The sequence below is a fragment of the Dendrobates tinctorius genome, unplaced genomic scaffold (genome assembly GCF_039654945.1).
Source record: "Dendrobates tinctorius isolate UK_male_01 unplaced genomic scaffold, ASM3965494v1 ptg000028l, whole genome shotgun sequence".
Classification (NCBI taxonomy): Eukaryota; Metazoa; Chordata; class Amphibia; order Anura; family Dendrobatidae; genus Dendrobates; species Dendrobates tinctorius.
The window spans coordinates 24,697,298-24,712,262 of NW_027361696.1; the positions used below are offsets into that span (position 1 = coordinate 24,697,298).

The 14,965-nt window shown below is 45.6% G+C and overlaps 1 protein-coding gene across 3 annotated transcripts in view; it reads right to left on the reverse strand.

The window, feature by feature from the left end:
• Nucleotides 1–712: 712 nt before the first annotated feature.
• The window catches only part of HPN (hepsin), a 76,520-nt gene continuing 62,267 nt past the window's right edge, over nt 713–14,965 (reverse strand). For all 3 annotated transcript variants that reach the window (XM_073570487.1, XM_073570488.1, XM_073570489.1), the window contains 2 exons: nt 5,507–5,671; nt 713–4,093 (listed from right to left, as the gene is read on the reverse strand). In XM_073570487.1, the coding sequence (XP_073426588.1) occupies nt 4,055–4,093; nt 5,507–5,671 (204 nt within the window). In that variant the 3' untranslated portion in view covers nt 713–4,054. The remainder of the gene's footprint in view (nt 4,094–5,506; nt 5,672–14,965) is intronic.

Here is a 14,965-nt window from a genome sequence, read left to right on the forward strand (position 1 = left end):
TACCCCGGGTAGATTAGGCGTGGCAGTAATGCAAACTTGTCAAATACGTAAAAATCGACTCCCTACTACACTTATGTTAGAAGAGAGGAACCAAACACAGACACATCTGACACATCAGGGACTTGCTCTTGACATCAGGACTTGTTCTATCACACATGCCGGAATAAAGATAAATGATGATGTTATAAAGTTTCTTAAGTCTTATTTGTTTATATAAACAATGTATTTGTTTATGAAATGTTCTCTGTGATGTTGCCTTCTTGTGGCCACGAGCTGTAGGTGCAAGCATCAATCTTCTAAAATGCTGGCGCTGACATATTGTATCCTTATTTAACCACTGGAAATCTGCATCCCCCCAAGCACAGGAGCCCCCTACATATCATGTGCCACAATATTGTCTTCCAGAATGAGGGCTACTCCCTCTGTACCCCCTGTAGCTACAGCCTTGTCCTCATGGTTCTGCCCCAGTGAATTACAGCTCCATAGTTCCTCATGGTTCTGCAGGACCACAAAGGTCAATGTGATGTTCCACCCGTATCTAAAATGCTGCTGAGATGTAATTGGGTGTATCGTCTACGAAGAGGCTAGGCTGCATTTATAAGCATCTGATCAGCTGGAGGGGATCTGAAGTATGCTCTGCTAGGAACGAGAGGCAGATAGAATTGCAATATTCTATGTACGGACACTGAGCAGGACCAGGGAAGAAATAGAATTCAAGGGCACAAGAAAAAGCTTTATTTTAAACTGTACATTTATTAGTAGTTCAGGACATACATAGATACTAGGTATCGACCCGTCACAGTGTGAATTACAGAGTGGATATGAACATAGTCTGGATCACGGACCAACATGAAATAATCAGTATCGTGCAAGGACTTATAACACTTGTCTTCAGTTATATTATATCCCATGCTCCAATCACATCCAAAGCTGCACTCACAATTCTGCTGCCTTCTTGGAATCCATCTCTGCAGATCTCTGTCTTTCTTTCAGGCTCAGCTCAAGTTCTGGTTCATTTTTGCATTTTCTGCAGCCTTCAGTACTGGACAGACCATGTTTCACAGTGAATAAATCGGCAGTGTTAAACCAGAAGGTTCCAGCAAAGAGACATGAGGCTAAGAAGAACAGCAGTTTTTCAAATGCAGCTCTGGATGTGACCAGAGTCTAGCAAGTTTTATACATAGATTGTAAACTGCTACATTTAGAGAGGAACATACACTATAACAAGGGCAGTATACAGAGTATCAATATGGCAGCCTATATGAGACTTAATACAGCCTCAAGCCCGGTGCAGTCACACATTGAACCAAAAGCAAAAATGGGGTCCTCCAGAATTACAAATTTGATACCAGATTATCGAAGATCTGACTCTCTGCACCCTGATCAAATGTCGCTCATTTCTCTAAAAACAAGCAAAGACACTAACAAAGTAACAACAGTGCTTGTTAAAAAATTACTGTGTGAATAAGATGAAACAATCTGACATCCTATGGACGGGTCATCAACTAATATTCCTGGAGAAACCCTTCAACTTTCTTTATACAAATCATAATAAGGCACCACTATCTCCATATGAAGGACTATCTTCTGTATTCTTGTAATGTTACTTCTGTTTCTGCAAGGCTCAACTAGAAAAGGTATTTATCTTTCCAAATTAGTAAAGTGCTTCAGTCGGTTGGCGCAGTGCCCATCCCATAGATTCTACCTTACAATTGCACTGGAGATCCCAATAATCATCCAGGACTGTGGCAGGAACCTAGGTGTTGGTGCAGGATGGAGCAGGAGATATCGAGTGGTCAGAAGGCACCATGCTCACCTACAAAATATCATCATTGCCTACGAGACCTCAAAGAGAGATACTGTAGATCCAAACAAGCTGAAATCTTGAAGCCTTCTCCTGCAATTTCATCAACATTTTCTCCATTCAAGTCCAAGACAACCCATGTATAATCAAGTTCAAGGCTACACACGGCTGCCCAAGTTCAAGTCCACCCAAGGCTTCATATGGCTGACCAAGTTCAATACCATCCATGCATGATATAGTCAAAGGCCACCCATACCTTGCCAAGTTCAGGATCACCCATGTCTCACCTAGTCCAAGACCACCCATATCTAACCTAGTCCAAAATCACCTGTTTCTGACCATGCCCAAGATCATCCTTGTCTAGCCAATACCATCTATGTCAGACAAAGTTCAAGACCACACATGTCAGACCAGACATGTCTATCCAAGTTCAAGACTACACATGTCTGACCAAGTACAAGTCCACCCATGGGTCTCCTAGCTCAACTCTACACATGGCTGACCAAGTACAAGACCATCCATACATGATCTAGTCTAGGGCCATCAACGTCTTACCAAATTCAGTATCACCCATGTTTCACCTAGTCCAAGATGACCCCATGTATTACCTAGTCCAAGACTAACCATGTTCAAAGCCACTCTGCTGTGACCTAATCCAAGACCAGCCTGTGTGACTAAGTTCAAGGCCACCGATGTCTGGCCTAGCCCAAAGCCATCCATATCTGACCTAGCACAAGGCCAACCATGTCTGACCTAGTACAAGGCCAACCATGTCTGACCTATCTCAAGACCACCCATGTCTGACCTAGCCCAAGATCACCCATTTCTAACAAGAGCATCTATATCAGACCAAGTTTAAGAACACCCATGTTTGGCCATGTCCAAGACAACCAATGTCCACTCCTAAGAGTATCCATCAGACAACAGCCATTCTTATTCTATTTCTTCTAGTTTAAGACATTTGTTGATGAAACAACTCGATCTATGATGACCCAAATAGACAGTGGCTTTTGGATCTGAAATTATTCTTGGATCTGACCCAATGTTTAGGCAGAATAAACAGAGTATAGAGTTAATTTCAAATTCAATACATTCACAAAAAGCATAAAATACTAGTTTGTCGAGAAATTCCAAATGTCAACAATAGTTTTTCAAACCCTAAATGATCAATTTTCACCCATGTCAGACCTAGTCCAAGACCACCTATCAGACAACAGCCATTCTGTATCTATGCCTCATTGTTTCAGGCTTCCTATGATGAACCAACTAATATAATGCCACAAAAGCAGGAGACATTGGATCTGAAATTGGGGCTGAGCAGAATAGACAGCTGTTCGAATTAATGTGAAGTCCAATACATTCAACAGAAATGTAAAATATCAATTTATCTAAACATTCTCAAAATCAGCAACAGTTTTTTTTCCATATTTGTAGCATTGATGACCACCCAAGGTTTCTAGAGAGGTGGTCCTGTCGAAAAAGAAGGACCAAAAGGTTTGATTGAACATACCCATGAAATCATCTGGAAGCATCTGAATTGGCTACAAGAAGACCAAGGTAGCCCCAGTCCATAGAGACACTACTGAATAGACCACGGTGAATCACTTCAGGTCAATCACTTCACTTCATCGTCTTTCTCAACCAATTTGACGAATCAATTCATTCAACCATTGGCCAGTAGATAAGTCAAAGCTAATTATGACCAAACTCAAGTCACAGACTATCCATCAGACCTTAAGGGATTCTTGAGATCCAACCACCCAGTTCATTCAAAAATCTTGAGTCGAGGCAGAAGAAGCCACTAACTGGATACAATTACATTAGTTTTTGTAGCCTTCTCATCTACATGGAGGCAAAGTTCTCATATAAAACAAAGTTCTTGAAAAAGGTCAACTATAGATGAGTAATATCAGAAAAAGTAATGAACCTTACTGAAAGTAACACTATAAAAGTACTAAAGTATCCTCAGCTCCATAGGTAAAGTGTATATGTGCTTTCCGATACACCGGAAAATGATGGCGGCGGCTCGACGGGTAATCAAACTCCTGAGTTCTGCAATTCTAATTTCGTAACATTGTAGCAGCTTGTAGAGAAAAAACTCAATCTCATCATGGCATAACAGCGGTCATAGATATGGTGGGCTGGTGGTCATCGCCCCCACTAAAAGTTTGTCAGATGATGGAAAAAAAAAAATGGTCGTCTTGTACCAGAATGGTCTCGTCTTGCCAAACCATAGGTCTTCATGGGTTTTCATTGCATCTCAAGGATTCCAGTGTCTCCTGATTTGGTCTAAAATTTTGGGAAGAAGATCGAAACAAAGTTAAAAAAATGTTTTCAACTTCAGATAGTCTGGTGCTTCTAAGATTTCTAGTTGATTGGTTTTGATGTCTAAATGTGTTGGGCATCACAACAAAACATTATAAAGAACCCACCAGAACACCGGATTATGGACACATTGGTCATTTTTGCCACTGTATTTCCAAAAATATTTAACATCTACAGATAACTTGGTTGTCACATTAATAAACCAAAAATAACAGTCAAATATAAAGGGTCTCAGAACAAGAAATCATATGAAAAAACCCTAACAACGATACTTTATTATTAAAAGACCAAAGGTCACACCACAGAGTGAACAGAACAAAAAACAACAAAAAAACGTGTCCAATCAGTACCCAAATAAAAACATGTAATGGGGGTTACCTAGGAGTCCCTATTATCGTCTAAGGCTCAATCCTTCCTTGCTGCGGAGGTTGGCACCCTAGGGGGAGCGTTGTGGCGCCCCCGCTCAACGATGGCTGTCCCTGTGGACCCTGATGTACCCTACAGCCCCTGGGGATCCCTTCCCCGATGCTAAGGGGGCCCCTATCAATAGACAGAGATCAACTGTGTTAAAGAGGACCCTAATCCCCAAATACAATTAAAAATCAAAAGGAACACATTTGTGTACTGGCATTAAGGTGATGGCATATCAGTGACACGAGTCAAGTAGATATAACAGATACAATAGATAAAGTCCACAGCATATAGATTATCATTAACCTGAGGTTAGATCAAAATGGCACAAAGATGCAACCTCCACAGATGATAAATCACTCAGTAGCCAAGAATTAGATGTATAGTGACCAATGCATGCCACCTGACTGGAGAAACAGTGCCAATAAATAAATAATTCAAACCCTCAGTGATCAAATGCTGCAGATACTCATCGTGTCAAACGCCTTCTGCCATATCTATTGTATCTGTTATATCTACTTGACTCGTGTCACTGATATGCCATCACCTTAATGCCAGTACACAAATGTGTTCCTTTTGATTTTTAATTGTATTTGGGGATTAGGGTCCTCTTTAACACAGTTGATCTCTGTCTATTGATAGGGGCCCCCTTAGCATCGGGGAAGGGATCCCCAGGGGCTGTAGGGTACATCAGGGTCCAGAGGGACAGCCATCGTTGAGCGGGGGCGCCACAACGCTCCCCCTAGGGTGCCAACCTCCGCAGCAAGGAAGGATTGAGCCTTAGACGATAATAGGGACTCCTAGGTAACCCCCATTACATGTTTTTATTTGGGTACTGATTGGACACTTTTTTTGTTGTTTTTTGTTCTGTTCACTCTGTGGTGTGACCTTTGGTCTTTTAATAATAAAGTATCGTTGTTAGGGTTTTTTCATATCACATTAATAAACCACCACCAAATTGCTGACCTTCATGGCTCTGTAAATCCAGCTTTGGTACTGATCCACTTTAGCATATACGCCAGGCTTGTTTGGCAAAGCACAGCCTATTCCCCAACTGACAATTCCACATAGACGCCATCTTGAAGTGCGGGAGATGGTGTCCTCACAAACGAAAGGGCCTCCGCTGTCTCCCTGTATAAACATGTCCATTATATGAGCAAAAAGGAAACAAATATACAATGCCTACTGAATTTCCAGTTTTATGACTTACAGGTGATTCTAACAAAATTAGAATATCATCAAAAAGTGAATTTATTTCAGTTCTTCAATACAAAAGTGGAACTCATATATTATGTAGAGTCATTAATGACAGAGTGATGTATTTCACGTGTTTATTTCTGTTAATATTGATGATTATGGCTTACAGCCAGTGAAAACCCAAAAGTCATTATCTCTGTAAATTAGAATACTTTATAACACCAGCTTGAAAAATAACTGTAAAATCCAAAATGTTGGCCTACTGAAATGTATGTTCAGTAAATGCACTCAATACTTGGTTGGGGCTCATTTGGCATCAATTACTGCATCAATGCGGCGTGGCATGGAGGTGATTAGCCTGTGGCACTGCTGAGGTGTTGTGGAAGCCCAGGTTGCTTTGATATCAGCCTTCAGCTTGTCTGCATTGTTGGGTCTGGTGTCTCTCATCTTGCTCTTGACAGTACCCTATAGATACTCTAGGAGGTTATGGTCAGGAGAGTTTGCTGGCCAATCAAGCACAGTGATACTGTTGTTTGTAAACCAGGTGTTGGTACTTTTGGCAGTGTGGAGAGGTGCCGAGTCCTGCTAGAGAATGAAAATTCCATCTCCAAAAATCTTGTCGGCAGAAGGAAGCATGAAGTGCTCCAAAATTTCTTGGTAGACGGCTGCGCTGACTTTGGTCTTGATAAAACACAGTAGACCTACACCAGCAGGTGACATATCTCCCCAAACCATCACTGATTGTGGAAACTTCACACTAGACCTCAAGCAGCTTGGATTGTTCCTCTCCACTCTTCCTCCAGACTCTGGGACCTTGACTTCCAAATGAAATGCAAAACTTACTTTCATCTGAAAACAAAACCTGGACCACTGAGCAGCAGTCCAGTTCTTTTTCTCTTGAACCAGGTAAGACACTTCTGGTGTTGTGTATTGGTTATGAGTAGAGTTGAGCGACTTTTGGTTTTTTAGGGTCGCGTTTCGTTTCGTGAAACCCGACTTTTCCAAAAGTCGGGTCGAGCAAGATCGTCCGATTATAGGGAAAAGTTGGGGTCGTCCTGAAACACGAAACCCAATGTAAGTCAATGGGGAATAAAAGTCGGCAGTGAGAGGAGGACAGGAAACACACCAACAGTGCCCATTTGAATGCCAAAAGCATCAATTCTTCTTACTTAAGCTTGTCAACCTTAATTAACTTCATAATACAAGTTACGCACTGAAAAATGGGGGTTATTTGGCTACAGACTGTGGGGGGGGAGGGCTGGCTCCAGGTTTTCATGTGCCCTGGGCGAAAGAGCGCCCCTTTAACACATACCACAACTCATCATGCTCCGATACGGCAGAGAAATAGGGGTATAGTACAATGAAAAATACCTCACTTTTTACATCTCATGACGAGGCCCATCTATTTCTCCATACAGAATCATTGGTCCCATATAATGTTTGAAACAGTATATGATGAGCTCCACATAATGCTACAGTATATGTTGGTCCCCATGGATGAAGCTCTACTGTCTTATGGGCCCAAATAATGCTCCAAACATAATGGGCCCCATTTCTAATGCTCTAGTGTATAATGGGCCCTGTAAATGCTGCTCCAGTGTCTGATGTCCACCTTTGGAATGTTCCAGTGTATGGTGGGCCCCATCTATCATTCTCAGACGGTGTTAGGCCCAGTATGGATTGCACGTGATTGCACAAAGGTTAGAAAGGGTACCGTATCCCCAGATAACATGTATGGATAGCGTACACATTCAAAATATATGTCTCAGGAGGCAGGCTCAGACGGTGTTAGGCCCAGTATGGATTGCACGTGATTGCACAAAGGTTAGAAAGGGTACCGTATCCCCGGATAACATGTATGGATAGCGTACACATTCAAAATATATGTCTCAGGAGGCAGGCTCAGACGGTGTTAGGCCCAGTATGGATTGCACGTGATTGCACAAAGGTTAGAAAGGGTACCGTATCCCCAGATAACATGTATGGATAGCGTACACATTCAAAATATATGTCTCAGGAGGCAGGCTCAGACGGTGTTAGGCCCAGTATGGATTGCACGTGATTGCACAAAGGTTAGAAAGGGTACCGTATCCCCAGATAACATGTATGGATAGCATACACATTCAAAATATATGTCTCAGGAGGCAGGCTCAGGCGGTGTTAGGCCCAGTATGGATTGCACGTGATTGCACAAAGGTTGGAAAGGGTACCGTATCTCCGGATAACATGTATGGATAGCGTACACATTCAAAATATATGTCTCAGGAGGCAGGCTCAGACGGTGTTAGGCCCAGTATGAATTGCACGTGATTGCACAAAGGTTAGAAAGGGTACCGTATCCCCAGATAACATGTATGGATAGCGTACACATTCAAAATATATGTCTATACATCAGGAGGCAGGCTCAGACGGTGTTAGGCCCAGTATGGATTGCACGTGATTGCACAAAGGTTAGAAAGGGTACCGTTTCCCCGGATAACATGTATGGATAGCGTACACATTCAAAATATATGTCTCAGGAGGCAGGCTCAGACGGTGTTAGGCCCAGTATGGATTGCACGTGATTGCACAAAGGTTAGAAAGGGTACCGTATCCCCAGATAACATGTATGGATAGCGTACACATTCAAAATATATGTCTATACATCAGGAGGCAGGCTCAGACGGTGTTAGGCCCAGTATGGATTGCACGTGATTGCACAAAGGTTAGAAAGGGTACCGTTTCCCCGGATAACATGTATGGATAGCGTACACATTCAAAATATATGTCTCAGGAGGCAGGCTCAGACGGTGTTAGGCCCAGTATGGATTGCACGTGATTGCACAAAGGTTAGAAAGGGTACCGTATCCCCGGATAACATGTATGGATAGCGTACACATTCAAAATATATGTCTCAGGAGGCAGGCTCAGACGGTGTTAGGCCCAGTATGGATTGCACGTGATTGCACAAAGGTTAGAAAGGGTACCGTATCCCCGGATAACATGTATGGATAGCGTACACATTCAAACTATATGTCTATACATCAGGAGGCAGGCTCAGACGGTGTCAGGCACAGTATGGATTTGACGGCCCAGATTACACAGCGGAGGAGCAGGGATAGGTAAAGATTGCAAATGCTGGGGCCCTGCCCAAGCAAGGGGGGCCCACTCGTGGGCGTCGGTACTGGCACTGGGCCCCTCATAGTACAGCGGTGTGTCTGACGGCGGGTTTGCACCACCACCGTCAGAGACACTTGATTGCACTATGAGGGACCCTGTGCCAGTGCCCGCGCCCAAGAGTCGGCCTACCCACCTGTCCAGGGCAACGGCACTCGCACGGTGTCGTGCGCTAGGTGGTGACCCCGGCCATGGGGGGGAGGCAGCACAGTTAGGGAGTTTTAGAAAGTGGCATATGTTGATGTTGGACATTCAGCTGATGCAAAAGGCGAAATAGGTGAAGTACCAGGAAGAGGTGGACCAAAGCGAGCCATTTTTCTGTCACCCTATGTGTCATCAGGGGAAGGTGGGACAAAATCCTTGGAAACCCATGCGTGGTTCATTTTAATGAAGGTTAGATCATCCACATTTTGGGTTGACAGACGGGTCCTTTTTTCTGTCAGGATTGATCCAGCTGCACTGAAGACTCTTTCCGATAGCACACTTGCAGCTGAGCAAGCGAGCTCCTGTAAGGCATATTGGGCCAATTCAAGCCAGGTGTCCAGTTTAGCGGCCCAATAGTCAAAGGGGAATGACCTGTGTGGGAGAACATCGATATGGGAGGAAAAGTAGTTTGTAACCATAGTTGACAACTGCTGTCTCCTGTCACTTTCCATCGATGCAGTATTACCAGTTGTGTGAGCGGTATTTGAAAAATCAGTCCACAACATTGTCATGAAACCCCTGTCTCCAACGCCACTTCTGCTGTGTGCACCACGAACACCTCTGCCAAGCTGCCCCCGGCCCGTACGGCTCGTGTGAGAACCATCACCGCTGCTGTGTGCTGGGAATGCCTCAAGCAACCGATTTACCAGAGTTGCTTGTTTATTAGCCAATATTAGGTCAAGGTTCTCCTGTGGCATGATGTTTTGTAATTTGCCTTTATAGCGTGGATCCAGGATGCTGCCAACCAGTAGTCATCATCGTTCATCATTTTGGCAATGCGGGGGTCCCTTTTTAGGATCCGCAAGGCATAATCTGACATGTGGGCCAATGTTCCCGGTGTCAATGATGCACTGCGAGTGCTGGGTGGAGGAGCACTTTCTGGCAAATCCACATCCCTCCAGTCACGCACAAACCCTGTACCAGACCTTGCCACGCCAACATTTTCACTTGCCCCACGAGATGCATCCTCCTCCCCTAAGTAATCATCCCCATCATCATCCTCCTCCTCCTCTTCTTCCTCCACCTCGTCCAGGAGAGGTCCCTGAGCAGACAATGGCTGAATGTCATCAAGGATTCCCTCCTCCTCTTCCTCCTCATCAACATTGGCTGCAGACGCCTGCTCCTTAAGGTGCGTCAAAGTTTGCATGAGCAGACGCATAAGTGGGATGCTCATGCTTAGGATGGCGTCATCTGCGCTTACCAGCCGTGTGCATTCCTCAAAACACTGAAGGACTTTACAAAGGTCTTTCAGCTTCGACCACTGCACACCTGTCAACTCCATGTCTGCTCTCAAAGTGCCTGGCCGTGTATCCTCCCACAAATGCATTATGGCCTGCCTCTGCTCGCACAGCCGCTCCACCATGTGCAGGGTGGAGTTCCACCTTGTTGCAATGTCGATAATGAGGCGGTGGTTGGGAAGGTGGAGCAATCGCTGCAGCTTCTGCATACGAACGGAGTGTACAGGCGACCGGCGGATGTGCGCGCACAGTCTTCGCACCTTCTGGAGGAGGGCTGTTAACTCCGGATAATTTTTGAGGAAGCACTGCACCACCAGGTTCAAGGTGTGAGCCAAGCAAGGTATGTGGCTGAGTTTTGAAAGGGCTATGGCTGCCACAAAATTACGGCCGTTATCACTAACTACCTTGCCTGCCTCAAGATGTACACTGCCCAGCCATGACTCAGTTTGTCGCTTCAAGTACTCGGCCAGCACCTCGGCGGTGTGTCTGTCGCCCAAACACATCATCTGCAACACAGCCTGCTGACGCTTTCCACTAGCTGCTCGATAGGGGGACACATCGTGTGCAACAGTGGCAGCTGCAGATGGAGTGCTCGTACGACTGCGCTCTGTGGACGAGCTTTCGCTTCTGGAGGAGGAGGAGGAGGAGGAGGGTCGAACGCCTACAGCCAACTGTTTCCTATACCGTGGGCTAGGCAGCACTGTCCCACCACCGCTGTCCCCTGTGGACCCTGCATCCACCACATTAACCCAGTGCGCAGTGATGGACACGTAACGGCCCTGGCCATGCCGACTGGACCATGCATCAGTTGTGAGGTGCACCTTTCCGCTCACTGACTGCTTGAGTGCATGGACAATGCGGTCTTTCACATGATGGTGGAGGGCTGGGATGGCTTTGCGAGAGAAGAAGTGGCGACTGGGTAGGTCATAGCGTGGTACTGCATAGGCCATGAGTTTGCGGAAAGCTGTGCTTTCCACCAACCGAAAGGGCATCATCTCAAACGAGATTAGTTTGGCAATGTGGGCGTTCAAACCCAGTGTACGCGGATGAGAGACTGAGTACTTTCTTGACCTACTCATAGTGTCTGGGAGGGTGAGCTGGACTTGAGAGCTGCATATGGTGGAAGTAGCGGTGGACAGGGCGGACTGAGAGAGGGTTGATGATGGTGATGGAGTTGGTGTTCTTTCTGATGGCCTAGAATCAGTCTTTCGTTGATATAACAGTGGGATTCCCTGACTGCTGTGGTCTTGCAACGACACCTCAACATTTGCTGCTGTGCTAACCGGTGGGCTTACAGTGGGGGAAACAATGTAGCGTTGCTGACTACCTTCGTTGTGATCAGTTGCACATGTGGCACTTGAGGTTTGGTGTTGTGTCCACGCTTGCAAGTGCATGCTGGTTAAATGTCTAAGCATGCAACTGGTATTCAAATTTTTCAGATTTTTCCCTCGGCTAAAGGTCTTTGTGCACTTCTTACAGATAACCTTGGCCTGATCATGAGGATTTTGTTCAAAAAAGTGCCAAACTGCACTCTTCCTACTTTGGCAGACATTTTGCGGCCTAGCACGCTGTGATCTTTTGACCCTCTGGACAAGCTGTCCAGCAACTCTTTTGATGTTTGGAACCTGTCTTTGGAGTGCTCCGGGCCTGCCAGATAACAGCTGTTGCGATGTCGATGTCTGCTGTGGATGCTCCTCATCTGAGCTATTGGAAGCGGCACCCTCTTCCCCCAATGGATGCCAATCTGGGTCAACAACTGGGTCATCCATCACCTCCTCTTCTATGTCATGTGCACCTTCCTCTGTGTCACCGTGTATGGTGGTATAGTGTGCGGGAAGGGGCACCTGAGTCTCATCAGGGTCAGAATCTGGCTCTGTACACTGCGAGGACAATGTAGTGCTCTGAGTGAATGTACCAGCAGAATCATCCATCAGCGGCTGTGCATCAGTGCACTCCATGTCAGATTCATCTTGGCCTGGGTAATTCACCATTTCACTTGATAATCCAGGCATGGTATGTGAAAACAGCTCCATGGAGTAATCAGTAGTATGGCCTGCGTCATCCTTCAATCTTGGTTGGGGTGAAGGACACAAGGAAAGGTGTGGTTCATGAACATGAGCCTCCAATGACGACTCAGTGCTTTTACTTTTTACAACTGAAGAAGAGGAGGCGATAGAGCTGGAGGCTGAGTCAGCAATGTAAGACAAAACTTTTTCCTGATGCTCTGGCTTTAAAAGCGTTTTGCCAACTCCTAGAAAACTAAGCATTCGAGGCCTTATGTAGCCAGACGATGACGCAGGGTCAGCACCTCCTGCATTCGGTCCTATTTTGCTCTTGCCACTACCATCAGATCCACCACCAACACCATCATTACCAGCTGCCAACCCCCGCCCAATTCCACGGCCTCTTCCACCAGCCTTCCTCATTTTTGGTAGAAATGTAGACAAAATCCAACAAACTATATAGTAATGTAAAACAAGGTACAAGGTGTCTATAGGACAGGGGAGATTTTGAATTTCTGCAGACACTTGTGGACACTGGACACTTTTGGATTGTGTGAGGCCCACTGATATCTGAGCGCTATGTGACAGGCTCGATGGCACAGCTGTGACCAATGTGACTAGAGGATAAGGGAGATTTTGAATCTCTGCACACACTTTTGGACACTGGATGGACACTTTTGGATTGTGTGAGGCCCACTGATATCTGAGCGCTATGTGACAGGCTCGATGGCACAGCTGTGACCAAAGTGACTAGAGGATAAGGGAGATTTTGAATCTCTGCACACACTTTTGGACACTGGATGGACACTTTTGGATTGTGTGAGGCCCACTGATATCTGAGCGCTATGTGACAGGCTCGATGGCACAGCTGTGACCAAAGTGACTAGAGGATAAGGGAGATTTTGAATCTCTGCACACACTTTTGGACACTGGACACTTTTGGATTGTGTGAGGCCCACTGATATCTGAGCGCTATGTGACAGGCTCGATGGCACAGCTGTGACCAAAGTGACTAGAGGATAAGGGAGATTTTGAATCTCTGCACACACTTTTGGACACTGGATGGACACTTTTGGATTGTGTGAGGCCCACTGATATCTGAGCGCTATGTGACAGGCTCGATGGCACAGCTGTGACCAAAGTGACTAGAGGATAAGGGAGATTTTGAATCTCTGCACACACTTTTGGACACTGGATGGACACTTTTGGATTGTGTGAGGCCCACTGATATCTGAGCGCTATGTGACAGGCTCGATGGCACAGCTGTGACCAAAGTGACTAGAGGATAAGGGAGATTTTGAATCTCTGCACACACTTTTGGACACTGGACACTTTTGGATTGTGTGAGACCCACTGATATCTGAGCGCTATGTGACAGGCTCGATGGCACAGCTGTGACCAAAGTGACTAGAGGATAAGGGAGATTTTGAATCTCTGCACACACTTTTGGACACTGGATGGACACTTTTGGATTGTGTGAGGCCCACTGATATCTGAGCGCTATGTGACAGGCTCGATGGCACAGCTGTGACCAAAGTGACTAGAGGATAAGGGAGATTTTGAATCTCTGCACACACTTTTGGACACTGGATGGAGACTTTTGGATTGTGTGAGGCCCACTGATATCTGAGCGCTATGTGACAGGCTCGATGGCACAGCTGTGACCAAAGTGACTAGAGGATAAGGGAGATTTTGAATCTCTGAACACACTTTTGGACACTGGACACTTTTGGATTGTGTGAGGCCCAATGAATATCTGAGCGCTATGTGACAGGCTCGATGGCACAGCTGTGACAAAAGTGACTAGAGGATAAGGGAGATTTTGAATCTCTGCACACACTTTTGGACACTGGATGGACACTTTTGGATTGATTGAGGCCCACTGATATCTGAGCGCTATGTGACAGGCTCGATGGCACAGCTGTGACCAAAGTGACTAGAGGATAAGGGAGATTTTGAATCTCTGCACACACTTTTGGACACTGGATGGACACTTTTGGATTGTGTGAGGCCCACTGATATCTGAGCGCTATGTGACAGGCTCGATGGCACAGCTGTGACCAAAGTGACTAGAGGATAAGGGAGATTTTGAATCTCTGCACACACTTTTGGACACTGGACACTTTTGGATTGTGTGAGGCCCAATGAATATCTGAGCGCTATGTGACAGGCTCGATGGCACAGCTGTGACAAAAGTGACTAGAGGATAAGGGAGATTTTGAATCTCTGCACACACTTTTGGACACTGGATGGACACTTTTGGATTGATTGAGGCCCACTGATATCTGAGCGCTATGTGACAGGCTCGATGGCACAGCTGTGACCAAAGTGACTAGAGGATAAGGGAGATTTTGAATCTCTGCACACACTTTTGGACACTGGATGGACACTTTTGGATTGTGTGAGGCCCACTGATATCTGAGCGCTATGTGACAGGCTCGATGGCACAGCTGTGACCAAAGTGACTAGAGGATAAGGGAGATTTTGAATCTCTGCACACACTTTTGGACACTGGACACTTTTGGATTGTGTGAGGCCCAATGAATATCTGAGCACTATGTGACAGGCTCGATGGCACAGCTGTGACAAAAGTGACTAGAGGATAAGGGAGATTTTGAATCTCTGCA